Source organism: Strigops habroptila, chromosome 9 (assembly GCF_004027225.2).
Source record: "Strigops habroptila isolate Jane chromosome 9, bStrHab1.2.pri, whole genome shotgun sequence".
NCBI lineage: Eukaryota > Metazoa > Chordata > Aves > Psittaciformes > Psittacidae > Strigops > Strigops habroptila.
The window spans coordinates 1,605,001-1,619,528 of record NC_044285.2 but is presented as its reverse complement, the minus strand read 5'-3'; the positions used below and the strand labels follow the sequence as shown (position 1 = coordinate 1,619,528).

Genomic DNA, 14,528 nt, shown 5'->3' with positions numbered 1-14,528 from the left:
AAGCTCCTCCAGCTCCAACCCCCTGCCACGGGCAGGGACACCTTCCACTAGAGCAGGTTGCTCCAAGCCCCTGTGTCCAACCTGGCCTTGAACACTGCCAGGGATGGGGCAACTTCTCTGTTGAGATGATGAGACTACCTTTGCCTTATTTCTGTACATTAAAGCATAAATTCTCATCATTTTTAGACCAAATTAACTCATTACTGAAGATGTCTCACTAGGGGAAAGGCTGCTGCTGTTAGCTAGGTTTGGGTTTAGCGGTTCCAGCTGACCTGACAACTGGCATGTGGTGTTCATGTCAAGGAGATTAATATGGTGACAAGGGCCAGTCTAAAACTAAAGTACAAAAGTTAGCATTTATTTTCCATTAGATGAATTTGATTAATTTCAGTTCTCCATTTAACAGATGTGAAAACTTAAATGCTTCAGTTTAGAGCAGTGTATTAACCGTTGTCTTTTATTTTTGGCAATTAAAATTCTTCTAACAAATTATTTATGTCATAATATTAATGAGGAAAAAATCAGTATTCAGCTTCTTCAAAAAAAGAAGAGAAAACAATACAAAGTGGTTGATACTTGTATTTTTCAAACCTCAGAAACGAGGAGAGAGAAATCCATGACCTTTAATCGCTTTCAGGTATTCTCTTACTTTCTTGTGAGAAGAAAGCAGACCAGGGTGTCCATTTATTTGCTAAGTGCTTTTCTAGTCAAGGTGTACTCATTATGTGGCTTCTGAAACACTCGTGTCACCATCCTAGAAAGACTTGGGCTATCCTGTGTCATCACAGTGTTATTTGCAGAAAAGTGTTTTAAAAACATAAGAAAGGAAAAATAAGTCTGGTCTTGGCCATTAGCGTTTTTATAGTAACCTGCTTATTTTAATGGCTCCATTTTCTAAAAGAACTGGAATATAGTGATTGAGACGAATAAACAGCTTCAAATTAATCAACTTTTCCAAGTCAGCTGTAACACTTAGAGTGGTCTTAAGCAGGTCTGAGAATTAAATTGTATTATGCTTTTAGTGTGCAACTCAAGATTACTGTTTTCTTTCCCAGGTGTACATTAAATAAATTACTTTTTTTCCTTACTGTTTATGGATGAATGTGGTGTGTTCATCTGCTAATGGAAAAAGAGGAGTTTTAAGCTCAAATATACTTGATCTGATTTCTTGTGTTAGAATAGTTTTACTTGCTGAATGAGTCATTTGTTGTCATCAGATTTGTAGGCAAGTCGTCAAAAAGTAATGAAGGCCATAAGCTTTGGTTTGCCTATTTGGCAGACTGGGAGTCAGTTTGAAACCATTAAAAAAATGGAGGTTTCTGCTGAAAATAAATAAGCAAAAACCCCTTTCTGATAGAGAAATTAACATTTCCAGCAAAAATGGTGTTTTCTGTAAAATCATTTTGTCAGCACTTTATATAGACAAAAAATTTTGGATGGAAAAAGTAAGCAGTCATGAAATTTAAAGAGAAAATGGTTTTGAGCTCTGTATCCTTGGGATGATCTATGTTGCACACTTGACTTTATGCGTGTGCTACTCTTATTTTCATCTTCTTTTCCATACTCTTAAATCCACATGAGTAGACTTCTTGTTTAAACATGCGAGTGATTTACTTGCTGCTTTATTCTGTGAAGACATCATTTCTAACTGTAAGTTGCCATCTAAAACTTGAGCTGTTATAAGGGAAGAATAAACCACTTAATATCCTTCAGCGTGAATTATGCATCTGATTTGGTGGCTTGAGAAAGGCCAGGGTCTCAGCTGCACTAAAAGAATCTGCTGTTATCGTCTTGCCACAGGTGTAAGATTTTTGGGTCACTGTTCAGCTCAAAATAAATGAGGCTTAGTCAAAAAGATTTGTTGTTCCAGTTCCATTCAGAGGTGGTTTTTTAGGTTATGGCAGTTGTGGAAGACAATCCTTAAAGACAATGTGGGCAGCACTTTGATTTTTACTTAACGTTCATGCTGCGATAAAAGCTCCTGACCTGGGATTAGCAGAGCAGAGGAAACATCCGAAAACACATTGGACTGGCACTAATTTGGGAGTTTGTTTTCTAACAAAGGTCTCTGGATTATTAAAGACTAAAAATACAGCCAGTGCTTTGGAGGTGGTTGGGCTAGACAGGTGCATTAACAGCACAGTGGGGAGAGAAGTCTCATGGAGCCTTTTATTGTTACATTTCATGCTGTACTTGACCTTGGAAATGCTTAAATTGTAGCTTTCAAGTGAAAACGAGCAGTTATGTTTTACAGCATTCTGTTTCATGAGGCATTAAACTTGCTATTAATAGTTTTGGGTAAAGTTTTTATTTTCTATAGGTCAGAAATGAAATTAAAAAGTACATAAAATTGCTGGCGTGTGACTTCATTGGTTCCTTTGGCTTCGATAACTTTGGTGTTTAAACCATGGTTACTCCCCAACCTCTTGACTCAACATTAGGAGCCTGTTTTCCAAGTGTACCTTGTGATAGACGTATGTACCATTGGACTCACAACTTGACCTTGTGCTCTGCTGCACATGTGCAAGCCATGGGCTTTCTGTATGTTGTTGTTGTTGGATAAAACAGCCCAAACACAAATGCCAAGGCCAACTTTGCAAGGTGTGTAGCCACACATTTGAGCATAACCAAGTCCTTTGCCCTAGCAGAAGAGGCACAATAAATAAAGAAGTCGTGTTTGAGGAGTGGGTTTGCTCTCTGCCAGGTTAGCTGGTGAGCATTAAGCTTCTTTGCGTTTTCTCAGTTGATTTGTTTGCTCTGGGCTAGCTGTTGTGAAATATCTTGTTGGTTGTCGGGCTCAAGAAGATGTTTCTTTCCATCTCTTTGCAGCCTGAGCGGATTTCAGGAGAACAGTATGGAATTCACTCAGACGTTTGGAGTCTAGGGATTTCCTTCATGGAGGTATGCAAATATCTGTCATTCTCATGTGCACATGGCAACAATCAAATCTACCATCAAAATATTTTCATGTAGTCTTTGTAAACTCTTTTATACGTGCATGTTTTGAACTATTGCTGAACTTCTTGGCTGTATTTAGAATGGGTTTGTTCTTACTGCCTTCAAATTAGATGTTAAAGAGCCTCTGTACAAACCATTAACAGTCTTAAATCCTCTAGTAAAACTCCACATGGGAGTAAGAAGTAGGGCCTGGTCCGTGGATGCCTCTGCATTCTTTCAACACGTCTGGGATTGAAGATGATGGTGTTTCTGTATTTCTTCACAGGCTGGGAGAGAGGGGACTATTATTAGGGTTAAAATGGCATTATGTGGATTCCAGGTTTGAGCTGGTTAATGGCCTTGCAAAATCTTTGTAGAAATATTTGCCCAGTGGTATGAGTCCTTCCCTGTGTGATTAAATGGTTTGGGTTGGAAGGGACCTTAAAGCTGATCCAGTTCCAACCCCCTGCCCCGGGCAGGGACACCTTCCACTAGAGCAGGTTGCTCCAAGCCCCTGTGTCCAACCTGGCCTTGAACACTGCCAGGGATGGGGCAGCCACAGCTTCTCTGGGCAAAGGTGCCCTTCCTTTTTCTGCTGGTGTGGTATCTGATATATGTCTGTATCATTATGTCATGTAATGATAGAGTGATAATTCAGGTAAAGCTGAATATGCCTTTTGGTGAAGCGCAACTGATGTTTTAGCAGAAGATTAGATAGAAGTTAAGTAGTCTTGGTGCTGCCCCCCTACATCTAGGCAAATTTCACATTTTGTAGCCTAAAAGTTAACCGAGACTATTGTGTTGTTTCCAAAAAATAAATTCCTTGCCAAATCAGTTATAACCACAATGAAAATACTTAATGCTGAATCATTGCATTCAGCTCCTGTAAATCTTTTCCAGAGCCTGACTGAAGCTAGCTCTGAATTACAACAATGACATACTTTAACGTGTCACAGGGGATGCAGGTCTGTTAATTTGTTTTACTGCAAATTTTAATGGCTTGTGATGCTGGAGAGCCCTCACAATTTTGGGAGAGATACAGACTGTGCTCACACACTCTGTAAATGAATCCAGCCAACAAAGGGCTAAATCCAGATTGTATTATATGAAGGCTTGACTATGGTGTTGTCCTGATTCATGGTGGAATAGAGTGATGTAAATGCAGAAGTCCAATAGAACAAGCATTTACTGGTTCCTTTGCTGAATAAAAAACATATTTTGATGTGCAGCAGCAATGTGATGATTTACCATGTAGACAAAGATATTTGGAGTGTAGTTTAGGATTATTAGTAGGTTGCCTGTCTGGTCATGAATATGATTTGAAGGATGAATTTCTTGTTGTATGAGCCAACATTAGGAAAACACCTTTCATTTGCATTTTATCTCCTCTTTTAAACCTTGTCAACTTTTTTTTCCCCTTCTCTCACTTTCCACGAATGTTTTCTGAACCAGATGTACAAAAACCAATTTGGTTTGGTGTGCTTTGTTAATTGGGATGTCATCTGGTCCTCCGGGACCTCTCTTCAACATGATCGCTGCTTTATTGAAGTGGTTTGAGTGATGTGTTAAATGATGAAAGCAAGGACAGTGCCTTAGAAAAATGGCTCAGAAAAGGTGAAGAAGATGCTCAAAGAGCCACGCAAGGTCACTGTCATTAAAGTAACACTGTATTGACATGGGGATTGGTAGTGGAGACACCCAGGCCCTTGTTGATGGAGCTGTTAAAAAGGGAAGCTAGCATTTGCTGTAGGATTTTAAAATCATCTCCACTTAGAAGTGCAATACTCCAATCCCTACAACTTCGTGCTAGCACTGTTAGAGCATGTTAATTTAAAAGAAATGGCATGTAGGACCAAGTTACCAAGGGCTGTTCTGATGTGTGAGAATATAAAATATCAGTTAAGTAAATCTTCTCCTTTAATATTCTTCTGAGCCTTTCAGATGTCTTGAATTTCTTTGCTGCAAAGCTCTGTGTAATGAGAAACTGAGCTTTACTTTTGAAGGTTAAGAAAACTGCCCCAAAAAACTTGCTGGCAGAGTATGAAAAGTATTAGATGGTGGGAACTACCGAATCTTGAGAGATGGTGAGTGTTCTTGTTCCCTTTGAGGTGAGAGGTGTCTGAGGGTGCTCAGTCTTTCCTTTGCCAGAAATAAAGAAGAAATTATAAATGAAAAAAGTAAATGAAAAAAGAAATGCTGCTAGCATTTCTTCTTCTCCATTATTATTAATATTATTATTAAGTTTGCATTTCTTCAGGATTTTTTGAAGTGAATTGAATTTAATATATATTCTGTAAACGTGTTTGAAGTATTTCATCACAAATAGTTTGTGTGTTTTCATGAGGTTTTAGATGTCTCACTGAGGTGCTCCTGGCTTGACAAAGCGAGTTCAATTTCAACCGATGACATTGCTGTCACTACGCTGAAGACTGCGTCAGCATTTTCATTCAAAAAGCTGTTTTTCAGGGGTTTATAACTCAGTCATAAATACACTCTGGGCTGGGCTGAGCCTGAGAGCTGTGCGTGCTCTGTAGCAGAGGCAGTCTCCCTCCAAGAGCCGCGTCCTGCACAGGATAAATTCAATTGCCTAATATTTCTTGTTATTCTCCAGTATGACTCTCATCCTGCCTTGCGTGGCTGTGAGCTGAAAGTGAACTTTAAAGCACCCGAAGGAGGATAAAATCCATCTTGTTGGGTTTTAAATAGGCAGTGTTCTTGTCCAGTGGTGCCTTTTTGAGGAGCAGGTATACCTTCAGCAGAGCTGCTTCTCCTGGGATAAGAGACTGCTGCCAGAGACAAGAACCTGGGTGAGAAGAGCTTTGGTGGGACCATGTAGGGCTGGTGTCTTCTAGGGTCCTCCTGCAGGGGATTGCTTCTGGGTTTTCTCCCAGATTTTGCCATCTCAGAGCTGACTGCTAAGGAGCGCTGGCATGCTCTCAAGACAAGACTGAGGACTGGAGTCTCTTACGTGTTCTGAGGAGAGATGGTAGGTGAGAGGGGAGTTTTGGGAAGGGAATGGAATAGAGTTGTGGTCAGAGTTGTTTGTTGAGGCAAAGTATAGGCTTGCAGATCTTTGCCAGAAAATCCAGGGCTCATTTTATAGACTGATAAAATTGATATGATGTTATATTGAAATGCAGGAAATAAGCGATTTGCTTATGACACAAACCTAGTAAGTTTTGGAAATAGAATATTGGCTAATGATACCTTTTGCACCTCCTTTTCTATCACATCCTCGTCTCTGCTTTCCACTGTTCTCTGCTGATAAAAAGAGCTACTTTTCTTGTGTTTCAGGCCTCTTTTTAAAATTAACTTTTCTTGCAAAGATGATCAGTGTTCTCTCCTTCAGAGAAAAGGAGCTTGTCTAGCAGTTTTAGCGTTAGAAACAAGTTCTTTAAACTCCCAGAATGAGAACATGACAGCAAAGAGGAGGAACATGTTTGAAGAGGGTGCTGCAAGAGAAGAAGCTCTGCTTCAAGATGATTCTCTTAAACGTCTTAAATATTGAAGTGCTTTAACTGCATAAAACTGATGTAAAGGTTCGTGTATATGTAATCTGGTCAAGGAGAGAAGGTTTCAGAAGAACTTTCTAAGGAGTCTGAAACATGTCATCAGTCACGCATCATCAGCTTTGATATGATAGCACTTCAAGATCAAGATTGTGAGCTGATCTGCAGGAAGCTCTGCAGACCACAATTTTGCCTTCTGCAGGATTTCATTTAAGTGTGGACGTTATGGTTGGTCTTTCATCAGTGTTACACCCTTACCTAAACAATAGCAGGTAGGCAGATGCTGGGGGTGGAATCTGAGACCTGAAGCTTGGTGGTAGAGCACAGTTTCAGTAGTGGCACTGGAGACATGGTGAAGGTTTGGTAGCAAGGGGTGCAATCATGATGAGACATCTGTGAATGTCTGTGTGAGGCACGGACTATGCACTGACCTCCAGTGTCAAAAGCCACACTGAGCAGAGGCAAGAGGAATATTAATTAAAATAGCCCATTAGAAGAAGGCAAGGGTCAAGCTTAAAAGGAAAATGAGAATTGCATTTGATCTCCATACAGAGCAGGAGTCTTGATATTGTAACGAAATCCTTGGCTGAAGTGAGGTGTGTCTGATCAAGGACAGTTCTTATTGGGCTTGGCCTTGCTTTTTGCATGCTTGCGAGGAGCAGAACTTTATTTTACTTGATTAAACTGGAGATACAAGGAAATGCCTTGCCATGGTGATGGTGCTGGTGGAGCCACTGAGAATAGCAGGAGGCATGAGGAAAGCAAGTAAGTAAAAAGCACTTTGTTGCAACGAGCCTCACCTTGTTACTCTGGTTTTAAGGATTGTAGTAATGTGATTTGTATGGACAAATCCTCAGATGCTTCACTCAGCGTTGAGAGTGGCTGTAACGTGCAGTTTTGCTCAGCAGTTTGTCATTCTTATTGTATTTATGTGGTTTTAATCATTCTATACTGAATGCTGTGTTTCAGGAACTTGATCTTAGGAAAAACCTGGCCTATATACTTATTATTTTTCCTCCCTTGAGCTATTTCAAGGGATTTTTCCAGGCAGTGGCCGTTAGCTCCCTTTCCTCATCTGCCATCTTCAGCAGCCACCAAGATGAAGACAGACAATGTCCAGCTCCATCGCGATCTTTGTGGTAGCAGAATTAGAAGTAAAGGTACCAGTGCCTGAGGGTTGGGTCATGAATTAATAATTGCTGTGTGGTGGGGGAGGCCCGTCGGAATAGCTGAGAACGGGGAAGTTGCCTTGCAGAGCGCTATCAATCACTCAGTGACCATAACTTCCAGTAATTAGTGTATTTTATGGGCCTTTGCTTCAGTGACTCGGAAGCACATATGCTCCACTCACAGCTAAACTTAGCCAGAGTAATATTCCAGGATGATTTATCCGCTTGCTGCACTGGGATGTAACCCTATATTAGGTGAAGATTGTGAACTAAGCTGCAATAAAGTGTAAGTTTAGGTACAGTTTGCGCGGGTTGAGACCTCAATGTATCATGTTTCTCAGGAATTGCTCTTAGGCTGCTGTGGGCAGTCTGTGTGGCAGCGAAATAAATAATACAGTTTTCTATCCGAGTGGAAAGATGAGTGGACAATTAATGGATGACATTATACATGGTGTATTTGTAATATATAGGATTGTGTCATTAATGTTCCCTATTCTTATACTGTGCAGTATAGTTTCTACTTTTTAAAAGCCTCAAATTTAGGTATGTTTGTCATTCGAGCCTGCCTTTCCCTGTTATTGGATTGGTTTGATATGGTGGACAAGCTCTCTCCTGACAGTAGAGATGGAAAACAGCTGGAATTGAGCTGCATTACCACCAGCACAACCAAATTTTAACACTTCTTTTCCTTTTAAGTATCGACTCTAAATCCAGCAAACAACTAAGCAGGAAGCCTCTCAGCTCAAACAAGTAGCCTCATTAATCTTTATGGACCATTTGTGTTAATTTTGCACCTGACAGTTTCCCCAGATTGGCCCTGAAAGGCCCGTGTCCCACCTTTTTCCCTTCAGAAAAGGCGCTGCTATTCCAAGCAACACCTTTGAAGACGCAGCAGTAAAAGCCTGGTAATATAAGGGATTTGTGGCGAGGAAGAAATGTGCAATTCAATCACGATTGTCTGCAGCCTTTGGCTTGCGGTGCATTTACTATAGTTCATATTTAAAAGAAGTCAAAGTGAAACTAATTATCTTTAATTAAGGTGAATTAGGCTTTGATTTTTAATATATTTTTATGTAGAGAGATCTCAAACTCATCTGCTCAAGCCAAGGAATGTCCCAAAGGTTATTAGGGCATATTTCTGTTGGGCCTGATGGTATTAGTAATAACCTTCTTCCTCATCGTCCTAGACATGAACAAATATGTCACTTCATCAGTCTCTGTTACCCGCGCTTATGCCCCTCCGCAGGGGTCGCAGATTCCACAAGTTCCCAGCTAATGGCGTTATACATTAAAAATTGAAGCTTTCCTCACTCCGAGGCCTTTCAAGGCTTTGTTCTTAAGCCCCAGACACTTTGGAGTGCAGCTGCAAACTATAGGCAGAAGATTAAATTAATTTGTAACTCTTTTTTTCGTCCTGCATTACTAAATCCTGCACATTTAATTGAAGCCCTACTTCAAGATGCTTTGTGTTTCTGTTCTTCTTTGTTGTCGGTTTAACCTCAGCAGCACTTTAACGCTGGTAAATTGCTGTTATATCCTTTTGGATTTTTTTTTTTCCTTTTTTTTTAAACTGTGCAATAAGAGGACACTGGAATTGATATAAGAAGGAAAGAGAAATCTTAGAGTAGTTTTTGAGGTATTTAATATTTATTAAGGTCCATACCCTGCAGAGTTTCAGGTGATTTTAAGCCATCTATCTAGGAATGTATAAATTGGTCTTGGTATGAAATTTCACCTAGGGAATTTTATGTTATCCAGTAGTTAAGTCTGATTTTTAAAGTTTCCTGTGTCTGAATGTTCCGAAGTGGCGGCTGCTTTTCCATAAAATGAGGGTTTAACGGCAGTGCACCATCTAAATGCAAAATCCTTAGATGGAAATTTAATTGTGTAAAATGTGCACAAGGTAATTAAGAACAAAGTTTAGAACATTTCAGACTATAAAGTCCCCCTTCAGCTGGATCATTGCGATATTGTAAGTGCTTATTTTCAATTTGCAGTTATGCTGAGAAACATGGAATGTGTCTAAATTAAGAATAAAACCATCCCATGCTTTTCAGTATAACTGTAAATTAAAAAACAACTTGTACAACATAGACAATAATCTAAGTGGGAGATTTTATTGCCCGAGTGTCCTGAAAATATGTTTTGAACTTCTTTCCCCCAGTCACTTTCTGAACAGGATAGGGACCAAGTCCCTGATGTAATTCTTATATGGTCAAGCAAGTAAAGAGGGATGTAGAGAAAGCAGCTTGTCAGTGAGGATTTCTAGATTTCTATTTTCAGTTCCAAAATTGTTCATTACATTATTTCACCGAGTCTTTTTAATTTTATGTTCACATTAAATGTATGTAGTTGAGGTTAGATTTGCTTTCCAGCCCTTCTTACGGCTGCTCCATACAAGGGGTTTAGGCACCTGCCTGTACCGAAACTGGCTGCCTCATGTTTGCTCTCTCTAGTGTGGTTTTAGATATAGTTTGATAAAAATCACCATAAAATGAGTGTTTTAAGTGCCCTGATGGGCTACTTGTATGTCTAAGAAAGTAATAGTTAAAAGAAAACCACACACACTACCACCCTTCTAACAAAACCCTGTGCAGACAGTTAGTTGCTCTGAGGTGTAATGGTGTAGGAAAGTGTTATTGACATATTTCTTGCTGATATGGTCTGATTCTCATTTATATTTCCATACCATACTGGCATTGCAATTCACTGGGCCTTTTTTAAATGATGGGTTTTGCTGTTCTTGTGCATTGGGAGGGTATCCATAGGGATATGTGAACCAGCTCCTTGAAGTTTAAGCATTCCCTTTTCCCCTCCTTAATATCCAAAGCTACATAAAATACCAGTCAGTGCCCAAACCTAAATAGTGTGAATGGAAATACTATATTTTTGTTATAATGCCTTAAAATTGCCAGTTCCTGAGCTTTGTCACGTATAAATGCAGAGGAGATAAGTGTTTGATAGTGCATTAGTTTGGTAGCTTACAGTTGTGTCCTGCATTGGGCTTGTGCTGCTTGTGTTCAGATGCCTTCCTTGAGACAGATGATAAGAGTATGAAAATCCCTCTAGTGAAGCTCTAATCTGTTTGTTTTGGGGTGGTTTTTTTTCTGTAACTGTGACACTATTTATAAATCTAAATCTACACACAGAGGTCACTGGTTGGCTGAACTTAAACCATTTTACTTAGTAAATTTAATTAAGAAAATACAGTGCAACTCATAAGCAAATGAGTTTTTTCTAGTTTTAAACCAAACCACCCTCTTGAGTGCTGATTGCCTTGCTCGACCCCTGGTGATACAGAAACAGGCAAAATTAAAAAGGACATTAAAGCTTCATTAAATCTGAAACACATTTAGTACAGTGACATATCTGCAGGCTATTTCAGGGAAGATTACATACTCTTTGGTAAGTTTCTTAATTTATAATACCTTGACAATCTTGCAGGGAGGAAACAACTCTGACGAGCTGAAGCAGGTGATGGTTCAGGGGATGCAGAACTGGCACATGAGCTGTCCGGGGCTGTGTCGCTTTGCAGTTCTCAGCCAAGGAGCAGCTTCACTGAGAAACGTGTTTCTTTTCACAACTTGTTCCTGATGCGTTTTGGATTCTTCAGAGCTCATTTATACACCCCGTGCTTACGTCTGGCAGAAAACTGCTCTTCCCTCAATTACTCTGCTGCCTTTGGAGCCCCTGCTGAGGCGTGTGGTGGTCGAGGGGAGGAATCATCAGTGAGAATGAAAATGCTTAGTTTGAAGTCATCAGTGAGGCTGTGGTCGTTTTTCTGCTTAAATAAGATGTGCAGAATGATGCCCTGTGAGTATAGCCATAGTTATCTTCTTGTTCTACAGTGGGGTAACTATTACATTCCTACAAGTCTGTATCCTTTCTAATGACTATTCCTACATCAGTAGTCATTGGAAAAATCAGGGGTTTTTTTCCTACTTCTGTTCAGAGAAAAGTGTTTGGCATTTATACGTTTATTTCTAGGCATTTATAGGCTATCACAGCAGCACAGTGCTTCTTAGGATCTCAAGCAGCTTTTTGGAAGTTACAGATGGTCCTTCCAAAAGAAGATGAATAGAAGGGAATGTTTTAGTAGGTGCTGGTCCTTAAGACTGGGCATAACAGAAAACATAGGGTCTTGTCTTAGTTATTTAGCAGTGTATTTCGAAGCCTACCATCAGAGAGCAACTGGAGTAACACTGAGCTGAGGGAAGCTGTGAACCAGATAGGAGTGATAGAAGGGATGGTGGTCAAACTGCTTAGCTCGGGTTGGTTTGTTATGAGGATGAATTTGCTGTGAAGAGAAGCACTGTGCTCAGCACTGCGCTCAGCACTGCACCAGAACCAAAACTGAAAGGCAGAATTCCCCCCAAAGAGTCAGTCTTAAAAGCAAACCTGGAAGACAAAGCACAGAAGAAATCCAGAGGAGGAAGGAATATCACTGTGGAGAATCTGAAGCGATCTTGTTTTCTCACCTCAATGTTGTTCCCTGTTCCAGTGTCTCTTGTAAGCTGGATTTCTTCTACGTTCTGTAGGTGTTGGTCTTACAAACCAAGTAACACAACGATCCCCACATGGAAGCCTGGAAGCAGATTATAACGTTCAGAGAGATGAGTGGCAGAATAGAAACATCTCAGAAAAAACATGTATGTTATTGCTAGTAGGGATCCTTGCTCAGCACACCTCTATAGTGTGAAAGCTTCTAAGAGTAGTCACCAAAAATACTGTTTCATCTCGGCATCTCTTGCATGCCTCTTACACAAATGCTTTAAGACCTACTCTGCTTTTGCAATGTCTTTCCTCTGAGGATCTGGAAGAAGTTTACTGTATTTGCTAAGGCTCATGGCCAAATGGCTAGTATGGGACTAGGTTTGACGAGCAGCTGGAAGTGCAGGAAGGGCATCATCTCTGCTGATTTCTGATTGCTTCCACTTATTCTCCAGGTGCTTCTTACTACCTTCTCATGACCTTTTTACTGAATTGGTGAGGCTCGAGTATGTCTACCGGTCTTTGCCCCATCCGTTCATTCCCCACCTTCCTACAGCTCTGTCTATGCCTGATTGTTTATATTTAAAGTAGGTTTGTGCTGCCAGCCAGGCTGAAATTTCATCATAGGTTAGCACAGCTGCCTTAGCTGCAATCTGGCCAGGTCAGGTAACCTCAGCACTGAGGAGCTCAAATGTCATTAACAATAGAAGTGCTGGGAAACAGCTTTCCACCCAGCACTGACGTGTGGTTTACCCTTTGCAGTGCATGACATGATGGCTTGGACCTTCAGCATTGATGCTGTTACTCAGTCTGATGTGAATATACGTAGTTCATCATGCAGACAAATCAGTAGTAGCAGTGCATCCATAACCTTTTTGGTAGACCTCCTTCTGAAGGCGGTAAGGTGAGGATTCGCCAAGGTTAACCAGGGTGTAGAGATGCTCATCTGACTATGGCTCCTCTGCAAACCGTAGAGAGAGGTGGGCTTATCTAGCAAGCAGGTCAGAACAGAGCTGCTCTGAAAGCCCTTCTGGAGGAGTCTGTGTCAGCTCTGAAAGCCCTTGTCGTTCACTGAGTAGCAGACAAAATAACTTAAACTAGCTGTGTTTTGCTTAAATTGTTTCCAAGGTTCAGATACCAAATGGGAAAACCTAAAGTTGTATGAAGAATTTATTATGGAGTATTTAGTAGCTGTGGCATTATGACAACTGTAGTATTGTGGTTGGGTTAATACTGATACTAGCAGATACTCTAGTAATGCATTGATTGACTTAAAAAACAATGTGGGCAACAAATCCAGTTGATGTCGTGTGCAATAGAAAGTAGATCTGAAGAAAAGCGGAAGTGTCTTTTTGTAGGTGCCATGATCTCTCTCCAGATCCCCCTTGCAGGTTCCTACCTGGGTTTGACACCAATAAGAAGGCAAACCTCAGCTGTGTAACCCAGATTTTACCCTGAGCCAGTTAAGGAAGGACTTTGGGAGTTCAGTGCATGCTCTACAATACCTGTTCATTGCAGATAATTATCAGCAAAGGTCAGTGTCGTTGGCCTCACTATTGAGGCTGAACTGGTTTAATTTAGAGAGTCCTCAGGAACTTGGGCATCAAACGGTGTTACTGAGTGGTAGAGACAAAAGAGCTCAAGAAATACAGAAATACTCAGAAACATAGAACAAGGGGTGGTGGTTGCGAATGACTCCATTCTAAATACAGCTCTTTGTGTGTTTTCAGCATTACTTTTGCTGATATTTTCCAATCTATACAATAGTAAGAGTTGAGTACTTTTCTCTCTTTAAGAAAATGTGCCCTCCATGCAAATCTATATAACTAGACAAATATTATTTCCTTTCCCAGCTTGCTCTTGGGAGGTTTCCATATCCTCAGGTAAGATTGTTCATTACTGCTGTTTGCCACTGTGACATTCATTCCTATGTATGAAGGTGCAGAGAGCAATTGTGAACATTTGAGCCACATACAAATAAATCTGTCCTGTTAAATTGAAAAGTGGTATCTTGAAGGAGTCATTTAGAAGTCTCTATTGATTATTTTTTTTTCCTCTCTCCCTCTTTCTCCTCTCCAAAATCTAGATTTTCTTTCCCTGGAGACAATGAAAATTATGATGATGTTAATGAATGTTCTGGAGTGAGATGAAAATATAATCCCGTATCTGCAACAGTGCTTTTGGAGCAGGAAGGTGTATCTGCTCCTTTTTTATAGTTTAATTTTGAACAATGGTACAATGGTCTAAAATCTGCTCAGATCAAAAATACAATGTGAATGGAATACTTAAGGGAGCTCTGGGTTCTCCATTTTAAGAGGACCTAATATTAGTATTTAATTTAGATATGGTCATTTTCCAACTTTCCTCTGACCTAACTCAGTTGCGTTGAAGTTGATGGTAAAACTGCTTCCACCATCAGTGG

The 14,528-nt window shown here is 40.3% G+C and overlaps 1 protein-coding gene across 3 annotated transcripts in view; it reads left to right on the top strand.

Moving 5' to 3' along the window:
* Nucleotides 1-14,528, top strand: part of MAP2K5 (mitogen-activated protein kinase kinase 5) — a 123,437-nt gene that overhangs the window by 62,860 nt on the left and 46,049 nt on the right. For 2 of the 3 annotated variants that reach the window (XM_030497375.1, XM_030497376.1), the window contains 2 exons: nt 2,830-2,901; nt 13,960-13,989. In XM_030497375.1, coding sequence (XP_030353235.1) covers nt 2,830-2,901; nt 13,960-13,989 — 102 coding nt within the window. The remainder of the gene's footprint in view (nt 1-2,829; nt 2,902-13,959; nt 13,990-14,528) is intronic. The other variant, XM_030497374.1, reaches the window with a different exon arrangement.